The sequence below is a fragment of the Pongo abelii genome, chromosome 4 (assembly GCF_028885655.2).
Source record: "Pongo abelii isolate AG06213 chromosome 4, NHGRI_mPonAbe1-v2.0_pri, whole genome shotgun sequence".
Taxonomy (NCBI): Eukaryota; Metazoa; Chordata; class Mammalia; order Primates; family Hominidae; genus Pongo; species Pongo abelii.
Genome location: NC_071989.2, coordinates 144,188,820 through 144,205,524, shown reverse-complemented (window position 1 = coordinate 144,205,524; position 16,705 = coordinate 144,188,820). Strand labels below are relative to the sequence as shown.

General features: G+C 49.8%; 1 protein-coding gene and 1 long non-coding RNA gene across 12 annotated transcripts; one reads left to right on the top strand and one right to left on the bottom strand.

The window, feature by feature from the left end:
- Positions 1-2,608: 2,608 nt before the first annotated feature.
- On the bottom strand, positions 2,609-8,502 carry LOC112133511 (uncharacterized). 11 transcript variants are annotated; one of them, XM_054555957.2, is made up of 4 exons: positions 7,622-8,502; positions 4,380-4,796; positions 3,204-3,474; positions 2,609-2,734 (listed from the first exon to the last, which is right to left on the bottom strand). In XM_054555957.2, the coding sequence occupies exons 2-3, from the start codon at positions 4,794-4,796 to the stop codon at positions 3,220-3,222; spliced, it is 672 nt and encodes a 223-aa protein (XP_054411932.2). In that variant the 5' UTR covers positions 7,622-8,502; the 3' UTR covers positions 2,609-2,734; positions 3,204-3,219. The 11 variants fall into 11 exon arrangements, with proteins under 11 accessions (XP_054411932.2, XP_063580353.1, XP_054411921.2 ...); XM_063724283.1 differs by lacking the exon at positions 7,622-8,502 and adding an exon at positions 7,371-7,449; XM_054555946.2 differs by lacking the exon at positions 7,622-8,502 and adding an exon at positions 7,020-7,405 and having other exon boundaries at positions 3,204-3,543.
- LOC129059537 (uncharacterized) lies at positions 6,455-7,582 on the top strand. The gene is made up of 2 exons (XR_008525515.2): positions 6,455-6,800; positions 7,118-7,582. It is a non-coding gene; the product is annotated as an uncharacterized LOC129059537 (long non-coding RNA).
- Positions 8,503-16,705: the final 8,203 nt, after the last annotated feature.

Below are 16,705 nucleotides of genomic sequence, written 5' to 3'. Positions count from 1 at the left end.
TCAAGGGGTTTCTGTAGGAGTGTAGGAGGAGCCACTGCTGCCTGCTGCTGTCAAGGTCCCATCTGAAAGCCTGGCTGAGCACCTGCTATATGCTGAACTTCCTGGGACTCGGAGGAGTTTGAGTGCTGACAGTGACAGAAGAGCCAGTGTTTGGGGACAGCCTACTGCATCTTCTGCCATGTGGTGGTCTCCTCTGTCATGCACTCATCAAACGTCAGCTGCTGGGCTGGGGGAGACCAATAAACCTCAAATCAGGCCTGACCTCAAATAGAGGCCAGGAAGGACCATAGGAAATTTGGAGGGCAGAACCCAGAAGTCTTGAGAAGGAGCAGCATTTGAGCTGGAACTAGAAAGACAAGCTAAGTTGTGAGCAGTGGAGAAGGGCGCAGAGGCAGAGGGAACCGCCTGAGCAGTGCCAGTGGGAGAATGCAAGGGGAGACAGGAAGAGTTTTGCTCACCGAAAGCCCCCATAGCTATGGGAGGGGCAGCTGAAAGACTTGGAGTCTGGCTCCTGAGGACCCTGAATGCCAAGGAAAGGGGCTAGGCCATGATTCTGTGGGCAGTGGCATCTACAGGCTAGAGGCAGTCCTCAGTCCTGCTGCTGCTCTGCGAGTGGATGAAAGGCCCATCTCTGGGGCCAGCTGTATCTCACCTGGACGAACCTCCATAGCCCATGCTGAGGCTGGCTCAGGCTCCTTGCAACCAGCATTTTTCTCTGCAGGGACCTGGTGGGCTTTCCCTTGGGAGGTTGAGGCCTGTGCCTGTCCAGCTCCTCAGAAGGGCTATGATCCTCCTCAGCACCTGAGAGCAGGCAGTTCAGCCTCCCCCAGCAGGAGCTCACTGGGCCATTTAATCCACTGCGCCTGGACATCCTCCTCTGTAAGATGGGAGTGATAACTGTACCTCACTCAAGCTGCACTTAACTCACACTCAGTGAGTCAATGCATGTCAAGTGCTCTGCACCGTGACTGGCACGAGGTAACACACCCAGCAAGTCAAACCCCTCCATCATTATGGCCTCTGTGTCCTGAGTGTTCACGTCTGTGTTAGCACATGGACAGCTCCCAGCCAAGGCCGGCAGGTGGGCCAGAAGCAAACTGCCCTTCCAGCTGAGCCAGCCCCTTATCTGGGATCTCTTTTGTACCAAATCTTTCCTGCAAACTACTCCCTTAAGAGAGCTCTGCAGCATAGAAAACCTCTGGCGGGTCTCTTCAGCCCCATGAGCAGAGGAGGTACCTCCAGCTCGCCAAGGGGTTGCTGTCAGGCTGCTGCAGGGCTCTCGGCCCTCCTTGGGTTCCGGAGGGCACACACACGGGAAGAGAGGAGGGGACATGGCTTGGACCCCGCTTGGGCTGCACAAGGAGAGAGTGGCCCCAGTTTGTACCATACACATAGATACCTCCCAACCTGTCTGTTCCTTTGGGGGCAGTGAGGGCCCACAGATGCCAGCTCCTCGATGAGGCCCTAAACTAAAAAGACAAGCTAAGCTGCGAGCAGCGGAGAAGGGCACAGAGGCAGAGGGAACCTCCTGAGCAGCGCCAGGTGGAAGAATGCAAGGGGAGTCGGGAAGAGTTTTCCAGCCCTGTGGAAAATAAAGGGAACAGTCCAATTGCCTCACCCCAAGAACAAAGCCGAGTTTTCCTGGCAAGGGTACCTTTATTTCTTCATATTCCCATCATACTCCAAACCCCAAATCCCCAAACCCAACAGGAAGTCATAGGAGTGCCTTGGAAATAGTAAAAAATAGATTTTCTAAAAAGAATTTCTTCGATGTAACTCTAGTGTGACCAATTGATTTCTCTCTCCTTCTCAAGGTCCTCATCCCCAGGAAGCATGGTGAGCAGGCAAGGGCATTCCAGACAAGCAGCCATTGGGTGAAAGAGCAGGGATCCAGTGGTTAGAGGTGTGTGAGTGTCAAAGCAAACAAAGACCCCACACCCGGGGAGGAGACACAAAACTAGCGCCACGGGACAGAGAGGTTGTGAACGTGGGGCACGCCAGTGTGACTGGCGCTAAAGGAGTTTCGAACAGGAACCAGCATCTAAGTGTCTGGCCCGGAGTAGGTGGGATGAGCACATACTCTCAAAATCCCAGTGTGCTTCAGCCATGCACCAGGTGGGCAAGGGGTGGGAGGTTGGGCTGCAGCACCAGAAAACAGGTCCACAAGGTCCAAGGAGGTAGGGCCTAGCAAACACATGCAGAGTCACCGTCCTCACCTGCTCTACCCAAGGGCAGGGGCAGGGGAAGGAAACGTGCAGAGACAATGAGGAAAAAGAGAGAGCCAGATGGGTCTAGAGGAGGCCTGGGTCTAGGGGAGCACCTGGCTCATTTCTTGCTATGCATAGACCCATGGAGGAAGAATGCAGCGGGGAGGTGGTTAAGTACTTGGCTGGAGGTCAGACAGAGCTGATGTGAATCCCAGCTTCACTGTTCCTGGCTGTCTGCTAGCTGTGTGAGCTCGGGCACCCTACGTAACATCTCTTAGCCTGTTTACTCAGCTGTAGAATGGAGATGACACCAGTGTCTACACCCAACGATTATGGAGATGATCTCTGTAAAGTGCCTAGTACAAACTAAATGCTTAATAAATGGAAGCTGCAAGTATTACTCCAAAGCATCCAATTAGTGCACCAGCTCCAAGGTGCACGATTTATTTACAAAACCAGCTTCTGGGTGTCTGCACCCTTCAATTGTTCAGGTGGCTCCTGCTCCCTCTGTCTGAGCTTGGGACAGGCTACAAAAGGAATGATCTGAGGTCAGAGTGCTGGACAAGATGGACACTTCTCTGCAAGCCACTTTTGGTGTGGCTGTTCAATTCTCATGTGGCAGTTTTTCCAGCTAGGAGAACAGGAAGGTGGCAGCCTGGGGCGGGATGGGTCTCTTCCTGGGGGTGGAGTGGCTGAACGTGGGGCACAGGCTGAGTTTCTCCCCTCTGCCCCTTGAGGAGAAAGGCAAACCCCAGGCCTGCGGAGTGGGACACCTCATGCTGTCAGGGAGGAGCCTGGTGGGCTGAGAAGGGCTGGGAGAATCTGCCAAGGGTTGGGTTCTTTCTGCTGGCTCTGCTGGGCAAGGGGGGTAGGATACCCCTCATCCATGGTCATGGGCACTGAGACAGAGAGAATACAGGCCTGAGGGCCAGGGTCCCAGGCCAGCTCTGGTCCCAGGGCAAACTGTCTGAACTCTGGGAGTCTGCCCCCCATCACCTTCATCCCTCGATGGTCAGTGGGTGCTGGGGGCCCGCTCTCCAGTGGTTTCTGCTGCAGTCAGCTCCGGCTTCCCCGTGGTGTGACTGCACCAGCCCTGGGCAGCCCCTGAGGGCCCCTGGCTCCCAGATGGAGAGGCAGGAGGCCCAGGGCTAGTGTGTAGCCCATCCTCAGGGGTTCTGTAGTAATTCACGAATCCTGAGGCATAAAGACCATCGTCCCTGGAGAGAGGGGCATCCCAGTCACTGTCATGGTGGAACCCTGCCAAGACCTGCAGGACGGGGCAGCAGGCCAGTGAGTGTGAGGACCCAGAGATGAGGTCTGAGTGTGCCAAGGCAGCCTGGGTATGAAGGAACAAGAGGGTCAGCCCGACGCAAGCCCACCTCCCAGGTTCAGGCCCAGATACCCAGGACCAGCCTGTGCCTGCAACACCACAGTGGCAGTACCAGAAGAGGACAGGCCCATGTCTGCTCTACAGCCCAGGAAGCATTCAGTGATGTCACTCACCCATCCAAGGGCACCCTGCTGGGAGGGGTGTGTCTGGGATTAAAACCTACCCACCTTGCCTCCTCTGTCTCTGCAGCCATGGGCCATGGTGCCCAGCTGCATGGTGGTGATTAGGAATGTTATAGATCACAAGCTTTGGGTCAAATCCCAGGTTTGCTACTTGCAAGCTATGTGCCCTTGGCCAAGTCACTTAACTTCTCTGAGACTCATTTTCTCATTCATAAAACTGGAATAGTACGGCTTATCTTATAGGATTACTATTAGGATTAAATGAGATGATGCTAACGAAACATTTGTCTGAGAGCCTAGCAAGTCATAAGGACCAAATAAATGTTTCTGTGAGCTCACAATCACGCTTAGCACTTTAGGTATGTGGTTGTATGTAATTCTCACAATGGTTCTATTGTTGCTGCTGCTGTTCTTTCTTTTGTAAGGAAACCACGTTCCCCAGGCTGCTCTCCTAGCAGGTGGTCAAGCTGGGCTTGAACAGGACAGTCTTCCTGCAGTGTCTGTGCTCCCAAGCAGTGACACCTTGCTCCAAGAGCCCCAGCAGCCCTGAGAGGGACCTGTCCAGGGGCCTGTTAGAGTCTGGGCCCCAGGACAGAGAGGTTTGAAGGATGCGGAGGCCTGGTGCTTCTCCCCCCACCCTCTATGGCCTCCTCAACTCACAGAGCATTCGTTCCTGACTGTTGTCCTGCAGAAGCAGCCAGCCTGTGCCTCCTTCTCAGTGGGCAGATCTTGGGAGCCCCTGTGTGACCAGTCAGGAAGGGCCAGGCTGGGCAAACTCTCCTCCTCAGAGCGGTAGTAAGGGAAGAACCCACTGAGCAGTTCTGAGTCATCCTGGAGTGGTGTCTCAAGCTGCAGGACCAACCCCTCCTCTGCCAGGAGGCACCCATAGGTGCAGAAGAATGGCAGGTACTCCAAGGCCACCTGGGTCCTGTGTGAAAGGTGGAGGGAGCTTAGGGGCTTCTTGTCCCTTGAACTGATGGCCTGCTGTTGGGAGGACAGGGGCCCTGAGTCATCCTCCTCCAGGAGGCTAGGAGAGGTTGGGGCTCCAGATTCAGCCTCACAGTTCTTCTGAGACATCTGAGAAGAGAAGGACATTCCATCTGTTACTGCACCCTGAATTCCTAACCACACCAGCTCTGTTCCCAGTCCCTGCCTACATTGGAGGCCAGAGGGGTCTTACAAAGCCCAAACCTGACTGTGGCTGCCCTCTGTGAAAAGCCAGCAATGGGCCTCAACCATGGTTAGATTGCTCAAGCACTCAGGCCTCGTTGCCATTCCTAAGTCACACCAAACTTGTCCTTCCCTTACAGCCTGTGCCAAGATCTGCTCCTGGACTCTCAGCTCAGAAGAGCCTTCCCAGCCCCAGCCTCCCTGCAGGGTGACTCCAGATCATTTCATCACACTGGCTTGCTCTTCCTGGGCTGTGTGGTCTGCCTGCTTCATGTGTGGGGCGGTCTTACCTGTCTGGTGCCTCACGTTCACAATAGGCACTCACCTGACACTTTTTCAACTAGTCTGCTGGCTCTCAATCCAACTCATATTCCCTTCACTCTGTCCAGTCCAGCCACACAGGCCTTCTCTTGGTCCATCTCACTCGCCAAGCATCGTCCCGCCACAGGGGCTCTGCATGGGCTAATGCTTCTGCCTGGAGTCTCTTCCCTCTCCTTTCTCCTAGGTGGTGACTTCCTCAGCGCTTGGCTAACGTCACTTCCCTTATGTCCCTGGCTTAGTGGCATCACCTTCTTCATGACTGCCGCCACCCTCATGCCCCTCATTCAAAGCACCCATTCCTCTGCTGTGAAATATTTGACTGTGCGGTTTCTTGATTAATATCTCTCATCCTGTTAGTTACAAATTCCACCGAGGCAAGGCCCATCTGTCTAGATCACTTTTGTGTCCCGAAGGCCTAGAAAAACCCTGGCATATGGTAGACACCAAGTATTGGAAGAAAGGAAAGAAGGGTGGGAGGGAAGGAAAGAGGTAGAAAAAAAGAGAACACCTTGGCCTGGAACGAAGTCTTTATCAGACTCCATGGTGATAGGAGGGAGAAGTCACATCCTGGGGAGAGGGTGGAGAAGCGGAATGTGGAATTACTTCCCAGGCCCAGAGGGGACACGTGGCCCAGAGTACCAGGTAGTGAAAAGCCAGCTCATTCCCACGTTGACTGTGCCAGACCTGGAGCCCATCAGGAACATGGCAGGGGGCCCCTTTGATCCTGAGCAAGCCCCAAGGCTGTTCCACTTGTGGACTCCGGTCCCATGGAAGAACCTATGGTGGCTTAGCCCCCAGCCTTCCCGACTCCCACCCTAGCCCCTGGGCCTTGAGTCCCTGCCCCTGACACATCCTCCTGTGGTCCATACTCTCCCCCAACTCCCTGCAGGCAGCCTGACCACTGAGGTCCCTGTCCTAAGCCGGACTCCTTGGTAAGTGCCTACTGGCCCATAGACTGCCAGCTTCTGGTGAGCAGGAACCAGGCCCCCTCCTCCAAGTCCCAGAGGCCCAGCTCGGGGCCATCTTTGCTGAGTTTCTACCACTCCCAAACACTCCGCAGAGCTCTGTGGTCCTCTCTCTCAGGTAATCCTTAGAAAGCCCACCGGGATAGACTTGCCTTTCCAACCTCACTGTGCCGAGGAGAAGGGACAGGCTAAATGGCAGTGCCCAGGTCTGACCCACTCTGAAGCCTGTGCTCTGTTCGCTGTGAATTATATGTTGTTGTGTGTCCCCCATAGGACATGTTCAAGTCTTAAGCCCTGGCACTTGTGGATGTGACCTTATTTGGAGATGGGATCTTTGCAGATGCAATCAAGTTAAGATGAGGTCACACTGGGTCAGGGTGGGCCCTAAATCCAATGACTTGTCCCTATAAGATGAGGGAAATTTGGACACAGACACACAGCGAGAATGTCATGTGACGATGGAGGAAGCTATTGGAATGATGCTGCCACAAACCAAGGCACATCAAGAATTGCATCATCACAGGAAGCTAGGAGGGAGGCATGAAGGAACAGATTCCCTGCTGAGCCCCAAAGAAGAAAACAATTCTGCTGACACCTTGATTTTGAAATTTTGACCTTCAGAACTGTGAGAGAATGAATGTGTGTTGTTTTAAGCTACCAAGTTTGTGTTAATTTGTTCTGGCAGCCCTAGGACACTAGCTTGTGTAGGTTTGCTGGATGGCTTACTTGTGGGGATAAAGGGATTTGGCACAGGCTTGAGGGCTCTCCCAGCACCACCCTGTAAGCAGCTTGGGGAGACAGGCCCATTGCCATGGCCGAGGTTCACTCTGTGGGGGGTGCTCACCTAAGGCCCTACCCTTCCTGCCATCCAGTGGGCACTGGACAGCACAGACTCCCTGTGGTGGACCAGCGGCCCTCCCACAGCTCATTCTTTCCTGCCAGGGCCCCGGCTCCACTTCAACAGTGAGTCCTGGATTGAAGGAGGCCAGGTATCCTCTGAGCTCCCCTGGGAGGCCTCAGCAAGATGGCAGGTGCACAATGCCACTCACAGTCTCTAGTGAGCACCACTTCCGGCATCCTGTTTTGGGGTCAGCAGTAGCACCGCATTGTGACATGATGAAGCCTAATTGTCAAACTCTGGCTGAAAAGACAAAGCCTCCCTCAGCAGGCCTCTTCCTCCCAGCCTCCTCTTTACCCTGGCAAATCCCCCTCTGCCTGCTGAGAGAAGATTCCATCATGAAGTCATAAGGCCTGGTGCCAGGCAAGAAAGCCAGATGGCTCTGTTACCATGGAGACTCCACCCAAGCACCCAACACCTGTGATCATCACCTGTCTCTTAATTCAGTTTAATCCACATCTCCCCAGGAGACTCAGGGGAGACAAAGAGAATGCAAACATCTTCTGGAATCTGATCAGTTCTTCATGACTGGGGGCCAGTGAGCTCACCTGGGACTTCTGCCCAGACACTGTGAGAGTGATTCAGCACCTCTAGTAGATGGTCAGGAAGGGCCCCAAGGATCTGTTCCCCTAAGTCCAGGGAACTGGAGTGAGCTGCATGGGCCGCTGCTCTCTGGGGTGCCTCAGTCCACTCAGAGTGGGGCTGAGACACCAGTCTCTGCCCTTGTCACTCGCTTTCAGCTGCCTCTCCTCTGTGGCTCCTCCCCAGTCACTTGCTGGCAGGACACAAGACAAGTGAAGCAGTCATGGGAGGGCTGATGATGTAGGACATCTGCTTTCTCCCACAGAGCCACTGTCCCCAGCTCCTCTCCCAGGCCTGGTGCTCGTAAGTGTTAACTACTGCCCAGGGCAGTTCCTATGTGGTGTGTCATGTGGTGCTCTCCACAAACCTTGAAGTCAGAAAGTGCACCACTCTCATGCCATTTTGCAGATTGGAGAGTTGAGCCTCAGTGCTGGGACTGGAAGTTGAACCAGCCTGAAAAGGGGGCTCCAGTTAGTTTTTAGCCTTAGGGCTTGAGGCAAGAAAGCCTTGGAATGCCACTGATGGTCACAAGGCTGAGACATCTCCAGGACCTCATGCTTCCCCAGGGCTGGTGTCCAAGCCAGGAGTGACCCAGCCGGGTTCTCCAGGCTCAGGCATGGCTACCACATCTCTCTACTCTGTGCCCTCAGACCCTGGTCCCCATCTACTGCTGGGCCATTTTCTTTTGTATAGACTTTAATCTATGTCAAATTTAGTTGTTGTAAATGGTAATAGATAAGCCTCTAATTTTATTTTATATTTTGAATAGTCACTTGACTCAACATCATTTAAGAACAAATTATTTTTCCCTAACCTGATTTGAAATACCAAAATAGACACATTCTAAATTCTTAACTATTGCAAACTTAAGTCCATTTTTATAATTTTTTTTTGAATTTTTTTTTATTATTATTATTTTTTTATTAAGTATTTATTGTTCATTCTTGGGTGTTTCTCGGAGAGGGGGATATGGCAGGGTCATAGGATAATAGTGGAGAGAAGGTCAGGAGATAAACACATGAACAAAGGTCTCTGGTTTTCCTAGGCAGAGGTCTCTGTGGCCTTCTGCAGTGTTTGTGTCCCTGGGTACTTGAGATTAGGGAGTGGTGATGACTCTTAAAGAGCATGCTGCCTTCAAGCATCTGTTTAACAAAGCACATCTTGCACCGCCCTTAATCCATTTAACCCTGAGTTGACACAGCACATGTTTCAGAGAGCAGGGGGCTGGGGGAAAGGCCATAGATCAACAGCATCCCAAGGCAGAAGAATTTCTCCTAGTCAGAACAAAATGGAGTCTCCTATGCCCACCTCTTTCTACACAGACACAGCAACAATCTGATCCCTCCTTCCTTTCCCCACACTTCCCCCTCTTCTCTTCAACAAAACCACCATCGTCCTCATGGCCCGCTCCCGATGGTCGCTGTCTCTTTGGAGCTGTTGGGTACACCTCCCAGACAGGGCGGCTGGGCAGAGGCGCTCCTCACCTCCCAGACAGGGCAGCCGGGCAGAGGCGCTCCTCACATCCCAGATGGGGAGGCCGGGCAGAGGTGCTCCTCACATCCCAGATGATGGGTGGCCGGGCAGAGGCGCTCCTCACCTCCCAGACGGGGTGGCCAGGCAGAGGAGCTCCTCACCTCCCAGACGGGGCAGCCGGGCAGAGGCGCTCCTCACTTCCTCCCAGATGGGGTGGCAGCCAGGCAGAGGCGCTCCTCACTTACTAGACGGGGCAGCCGGGCAGAGGCGCTCCTCACATCGCAGACGATGGGTGGCCAGGCAGAGGCGCTCCTCACCTCCCAGACGGGGCGGCCGGGCAGAGGCGCTCCTCACTTCCTCCCAGACGGGGTGGCAGCCAGGCAGAGGCGCTCCTCACTTCCCAGACGGGGTGGCCGGGCAGAGGCGCTCCTCACTTCCCAGACGGGGCTGCCGGGCAGAGGCGCTCCTCACTTCCCAGAGGGGGCGGCCGGGCAGAGGCGCTCCTCACTTCCTCCCAGATGGGGTGGCAGCCAGGCAGAGTCGCTCCTCACCTCCCAGACGGGGCTGCCGGGCAGAGGCGCTCCTCATTTCCCAGATGGGGCTGCCGGGCAGAGGTGCTCCTCACTTCCCAGATGGGGCGGCCGGGCAGAGGCCCTCCTCACATTCCAGACGGGGCGGCCGGGCAGAGGCGCTCCTCACATCCCAGACGGGGCGGCCAGGCAGAGGCGCTCCTCACTTCCTCCCAGACGGGGTGGCAGCCAGGCAGAGGTGCTCCTCACTTCCCAGACGGGGCGGCCGGGCAGAGGCGCTCCTCACTTCCCAGACGGGGCAGCCAGGCAGAGGCGCTCCTCACTTCCCAGATGGGGTGGCCGGGCAGAGGCGCTCCTCACTTCCTCCTAGACAGGGTGGCAGCCAGGCAGAGGTGCTCCTCACCTCCCAGACGGGGCGGCCGGGCAGAGGCGCTCCACACTTCCCAGACGGGGCAGCCTGGCAGAGGCGCTCCTCACTTCCCAGACGGGGTTGCCGGGCAGAGGCGCTCCTCACTTCCCAGAGGGGGCGGCCAGGCAGAGGCGCTCCTCACTTCCTCCCAGACGGGGTGGCGGCCAGGCAGAGGCGCTCCTCACTTCCCAGACGGGGTGGCCGGGCAGAGGCGCTCCTCATTTCCCAGATGGGGCTGCCGGGCAGAGTTGCTCCTCACTTCCCAGATGGGGCGGCCGGGCAGAGGCGCTCCTCACTTCCTCCCAGATGGGGTGGCAGCCAGGCAGAGGCGCTCCTTACCTCCCAGACGGGGCGGCCGGGCAGAGGTGCTCCTCACATCCCAGACGATGGGTGGCCAGGCAGAGGCGCTCCTCACTTCCCAGACAGGGTTGCCAGGCAGAGGCACTCCTCACTTCCCAGAGGGGGCGGCCGGGCAGAGGCGCTCCTCACTTCCTCCCAGACGGGGTGGCAGCCGGGTAGAGGCGCTCCTCACCTCCCAGACGGGGCGGCCGGGCATAGGGGCTCCTCACATCCCAGACGATGGGCGGCCAGGCAGAGATGCTCCTCACTTCCCAGACGGGGTGGCAGCGGGGCAGAGGCTGTAATCTTGGCACTTTAGGAGGCCAAGGCAGGCGGCTGGGAGGTGGAGGTTGTAGCAAGCCGAGATCACGCCACTGCACTCCGGCCTGAGCAACATTGAGCACTGAGTGAGCGAGACTCCCTCTGCAATCCCAGCACCTCGGGAGGCCGAGGTGGGCAGATCACTCCAGGCCAGGAGCTGGAGACCAGCCCGGTCAACATGGCGAAACCTCGTCTCCACCAAAAACACAAAAACCAGTCAGGCGTGGCAGCACGCGCCTGCAATCCCAGGCACTGGGCAGGCCGAGGCAGGAGAATCACAGGAGCCCGAGGCAGGGAGGTTGCAGTGAGCCGAGATCACGGCAGTACAGTCAAGCTTCGGCAACAGAGGGAGACCGAAAAAAGAAGGAGAGGGAGACTGAAGAAAGGGGGGAGAAGGAGAAGAGGGAGACGAGAGGGAGAAGGAGAGGGAGAGGGAGAGGGAGAGGGAGGCCAATACCATATTATTTTGATCTCTTTAGTTTTACATACGTTTAATTCATGTTATGTCATCACCTTTTAAAAATTCAACTTCATTGAGGTCTAATTTACATACACCGTAAAGTGTGCTGTTCATGAATTTGTACACCAAATAACAACCTTGGAATTAATATATAGAAATGCCTCTTTTCAGGTAATCTGCTCTCTTGCTTCCCAACTCCAAGCAACCACTGATGTGCTTTTTGATACTATAGATTCATTTTACATATTCTAGAATACATGGAATTACACAGTACATGTTTTGTGTCTAGTGCGCTTCTAATATTCAGCGCTATGTTTTTAAGATTCATCCTTTTTGTGATACAGTTTGCTCCCTTTTATTGAGGAGTAGTATACTGTTATGTGGTGTAACACAATTTGCTTATCTAGCCTTCTGTGTATACAGTCTACTTGTTTCCATTGTGAATAGTGCTGCTAGAAATAGTTCCGTACAAGTCTTTGAGTGGGTATAGTTTTCATTCCTCTTAGGTAAATAGCTAGGATTTGAGTAGTTTGATCACATGGTAAGTGTATGTTTAACTAAATAAGAAACTGCCAAACTGTTTCCATTTTATGGAATATAAAATGATACATTCATTTTACATTCCCAACAGTAATGTGTAAAAGTTCCAGTTTCTTCACATTCTTACCACCACTTTTTAACTTCTGCCATTCTCGTGAGTGTATAGATACCATGCTGGTTTTAATTTGCATTTTCTTGATGACTAATGATGTTGAGCATTTCTTTTATGTGCATACTGCCAATTTGTATATTTTCATTTAAAGGTTTACATCTTTTCCCATTTTAATAACTTTATTGTTGTAATTAAAGTACAATTAGCTACATAGATTTAAAGTGTACAATTTGATCAATTTTCACATATGTACACACCTCAGAAACTATCACCATGGTCAGGATAACAAATATTTATATCAACACCCAAAATTTTCTCATTCAGTTTTATAATCCATCTTCCCTCCATTCCCATCCACAGACAACCATTGATCTGCTCTCTGTCACTCCAGATTATTTTACATTTCCTAGAATTTTATATAAATGGAATCTAAAGTGTATGCTTTTGTATGATTTCTCTTGGCATAATGCTATTGAGATTAATCTATGCTGTTGCACGAATCAATAGTTTGTTCCTGTTTTGTTAAGCACTATCCCACTGCATGGATATATCCCTGTTGTTATTCTACTGTATGTAGTGTGCCATTCTTCTCTAGCTGTTTTGAAGACGTTTTTCTTTATCCTTTGTAAGTGGTAGTAGATAAGGTTTTTAGCACTTTATAATGTGTCTAGGCATGGTTTTCATTGACCTTATCCTTTCTGGGGTTTACAGAGCCTCTTAAGTACATTGATTTACATTTTTCACCACATTTAGGAAGCTTTAGATCTTTATTTTGTCAAATTTTTTTTTTTAGCCTATTTCTCCTCGCCTTCTGGGACTCCAATGTCGTGTATGTTAGATTTTTTTTTAATGTTTTTCCACGGATCGCTGAGGCTCTGCTCATTTGTTTCTTAACCTTTTCTCTGTGTCCTTCAGATCGTGTAAATCATATGGATCTATCTTTAAGCTCACAGACTCTTTCATCTTGACATCACCATTCTGCTATTGAAATCATCCAGTGAAAATTTCTTTTCAGATTTTGTATTTTTCAGTTCTAACATTTTCATTTGCTTTTTTTTCATAGTTGCTATTTCTCTATTGAGAACTACTTTTTATTCGTGCCAAATGTGTTTTTCTTAACCTCACAGAACATACTCATAATAGCATTTTGAAGTCTTTGATGATAATTCCAACACATGGCCCACCTTGGGGTTGACATTAGTTGTCTTTTCCCTTGAGAATTGTTCACATTTTTCTGGTCATTTGTATGCTAGATTGTCCTAGACATTTTGAATATCATTTTGTGTAGACTTTGGGTCAGGTACATAATCGTCTGTAGAGAGCTGATGTTTTAGCTTTATCAGGAAATCAATTTAGTTAGGTTCGAGCTGCAAGTTCTGTCTTGTCTTTAGTCTACAGTGGTGCAAATCTCAGTTCTCTAAGCCTTTGCTGTATTCATTTAGGTCTGTTTTTTGCATGCATTATTTAGCAATTAGGATAAAAAGATGTGTGCACATGGTTTAAATCTTACTTGGGTTCTTTCTGAAAGCTTTTCTATTCTGGTTTAGGTCTATCCCACTCATGCATAACTCAGGAGTTAGGCTGAGACTTGTAGGCATTTATTCACAGAATTAGAGGACTGCTTTTCTGGCTACCTTCCCTCCTGGATGGCCTCATGCTTTGTTTCCTTCCAGGGTCTCTGTCCTGGGTTCATTTGACCAGAAATACTGGATTTCTTCTAGAGTAGCCATCCTTTTGCCACCACTGCATTGCTGTTGTGTAATTAGAATGTGCCTTCTGGGCAAAGCTGAGAGAGAAAGAAACAGAAACAGAGGGAGGGAGGGAGAGAGAGAGAGAGAGAGAGAAAGAAGAGAGAGAACAAACCTGGGAAACTCTCCCCTGCATGGATCACTGTCTTAAGTCCAAGTAATTTTGCCTCTCCTCCACAATGTTTTTGTTTACTTTTTAGAGTTCTCGGGTAGCTAGTTTTTGCATTTTGTGTAGAGTTTTTGGTATAGTAAGTGGGAAGAATGGGTCATAGTGAACTTAGACTATCACACTATGATCTTCATTTTGCCCACTTCTTATAAGATTGTTTGTCTTACTGTTGAGTTGTAAGAGCTTTTTGTGTATGCTGGATACAAGTTCTTTGTCAGAAATAGGTATCATGAATGTTTTCTCCCAGGTTGTGCCTTGACTATTTTATTAACAAAGTCTTTCTAGGAAACGAAAATTTTAAATTTTGATGGAATCTAATTTATTATTTTTTATTTGTGTTTTTTGTATGCTATCTAAGAAATCTTTGCCTACCATAAGATTGTGAACATTTCTTCCTTATTTTTCAAGTTCTATAGCCTCAGCTTTTATATTTAGGCCTGTGATTCCATTTGAGTTCACAGATGCTATTTAAGTTTGAGAGCAAGATTTATCTATATTTTCCATTTGGATAGCTATTGTGCCTCACTGGCTGAAAAGACTTTTCTTTCCCTCATTGATATACATTGGCATATTTATCAAAAATCAGTAATATACATGTGGATTCATACCTGGATTCTCTGTTCTGTTCCATTGATCTCTACTCACTGCCTTATTGTGGATCACAGCTTCTCAGCCTTGGCACTATTGATACTTTGAGCCAGATAATTCTTTGTTTCAGGCCATTGTCCTCTGCACTGTTGGATGTTTAGCAGCATCTCTGGCCTCTACCCACTAGATGCCAATATCATACTGCTCTCCTCCCTCCAGTGTAATGACAATAAAGAATGTCTCCCAACTTTGCCAAATGTTCCCTGGGGGGATAATTGGCCCCGTTGAGCACTACTGCTATAAATTTACTATATTCCTTGATAGCTAGGATAGTCGGCCAACTTTGCTCTTTCAAAAATACATTTTTATACTTTTACAATATAAACAAAAATATATTCTAGATCCTCTGCAGTTTCATATAAATTTATGTTAAATTTATCTCTAAATATTTTGGGATTTTTATGTCTCTCTTTGTTAGTTGGTTTTATTGAGATCTAATTGTGTACGGTGAAATTGCCAAGTACACTGTTACATTTTAAAGAATGCCTTCAGGTTGAAAGCTGAGGTAATTTTAGGGCTCACCTCATTTGTTCTCTTTCTCTTTGGATCATTGTCCTGTGTTTTCTGTTTTCATCATCTTTAAATAGTGGTTTCTTATTTGATTCAGTTTTCTTGTTGTTTATAGTGGGAGGGCAAATCTAGTAACAGTTACCTCACCATGACTACAAGCAGAAGTCTCTAATAACCAACTCTTAACAGTCTCATTTATTTGAGTGGTTACTCTGTGCCAGAAACTACAATAGTCATTCTTCATTCATTATTTTATTTCTTATGAATAATCTTATCAGGTAGTTACCAATGATCATCCCTATGTAAAGATAAGAAAATGAGGCTTAAAGAGGGTAAGAATTTATTGAGTAATAGACAGTAGCAAATGGCAGGGCTGGAATTCAAATTTTGGTAGTTGGACTCTGAAGCAAAGTGTTTAATCACTTTGCCAGTTGTACGAAAGCACTATATGAAAAATGATTTTAGATGACACACAGGTGAACTGTTTTTTAGCAGCAAATTAATGCAATATATTTAATGTAATATATGTTAGAAAAAATATAGTTACTACATCTGATAAGGTTTGGTTCTGTGTCCCCACCAAAATCTAATCTCTATTTGTAACCTCCACATGTTGAGGGAGGAACCTGGTAGGAGGTAATTGGATGATGGGGGTGGTTTCCCCCATGCTGTTCTTGTGATAGTGAGGGAGTTCTTATGAGATCTGATGGTTTTAAAAATAGCAGCTTTCCCTGCACGCTCTCTCTCTCCTGCCACCATGTGAAGAAGGTGCCTAATTCCCTTCACCTTCCGCCATGATTGTAAGTTTCCTGAGGCCTCCCCAGCCATGTGGAACTGTGAGTCAATTAAACCTCTTTTGTTTATAAATTACCCAGTCTCAGGTAGTATCTTTACAGCAGTGTGAAAATAGACTAATACAACATCTAAGCGATGATTTTCAGACACTTTTGCTTGGGACAAGAGTGAGTAGATTTTTTTAAAATAAAAAGATGAGTCTGTTTAAATATCTGTATTGCAGGTCACAATCAGATATGGCAAGAACATGCAGGTGACAGAGAATATCTGCACTCTGGGAAGGTGCACTGAATATGCATATCCCTTCTGGCTTGGTGAATGTGGCTCCAGGCCTGCCCCTGTGTCCATGTGCATCTGTTGACATGGATGAATAGAACTAATTTTACATAAGGGAAACTCGCACTGCAACTTGCTTTCTTCATTCCACAATATGTGCTAGCCTTTGCCCTTACCCATACACAGAGAGAGTTCAAAGGCAGCCCCTCAGGCCTTTCTGTGGGGTTAATGCTCTTCCTTAACTGCAAGCAGCTTTTGGTGCCTTTATAGCAGGGGTCCCCAACCCACAGGCCATGGACTGGTACTGATTCGTGGCCTTTTAGGAACCAGGCCAAACAGCAGGAGGTGAGCAGCCGGCAAGAGAACATTACCACCTGAGCTCCACCTCCCGTCAGATCAGTGGGGGCATTAGATTCTCATAGGAGCGCAAACTCTGTTGTGAACTGTGCATGTGAGGGATCTAGGTTTCATGCTCCTTATGAGACTCTAATGCCTGATGATCTGAAGTGGAACTGTTTCATCCCATAACCATGCCTTCCCCATCTCTGTGGAAAACTGGTCTTCCACCAAACTGGTTCCTGGTGCCAAAAAGGTTGAGGACCACTGCTTTAGAGTACGTCTACCTCACAGCCACTGTGAAAGTCAGGGTTCCAGGATTTCCATAGCAGGCCCTCAGTTATCTCAGCCAGCACAGAGCCCAAGAGGAAATGCACATAATTC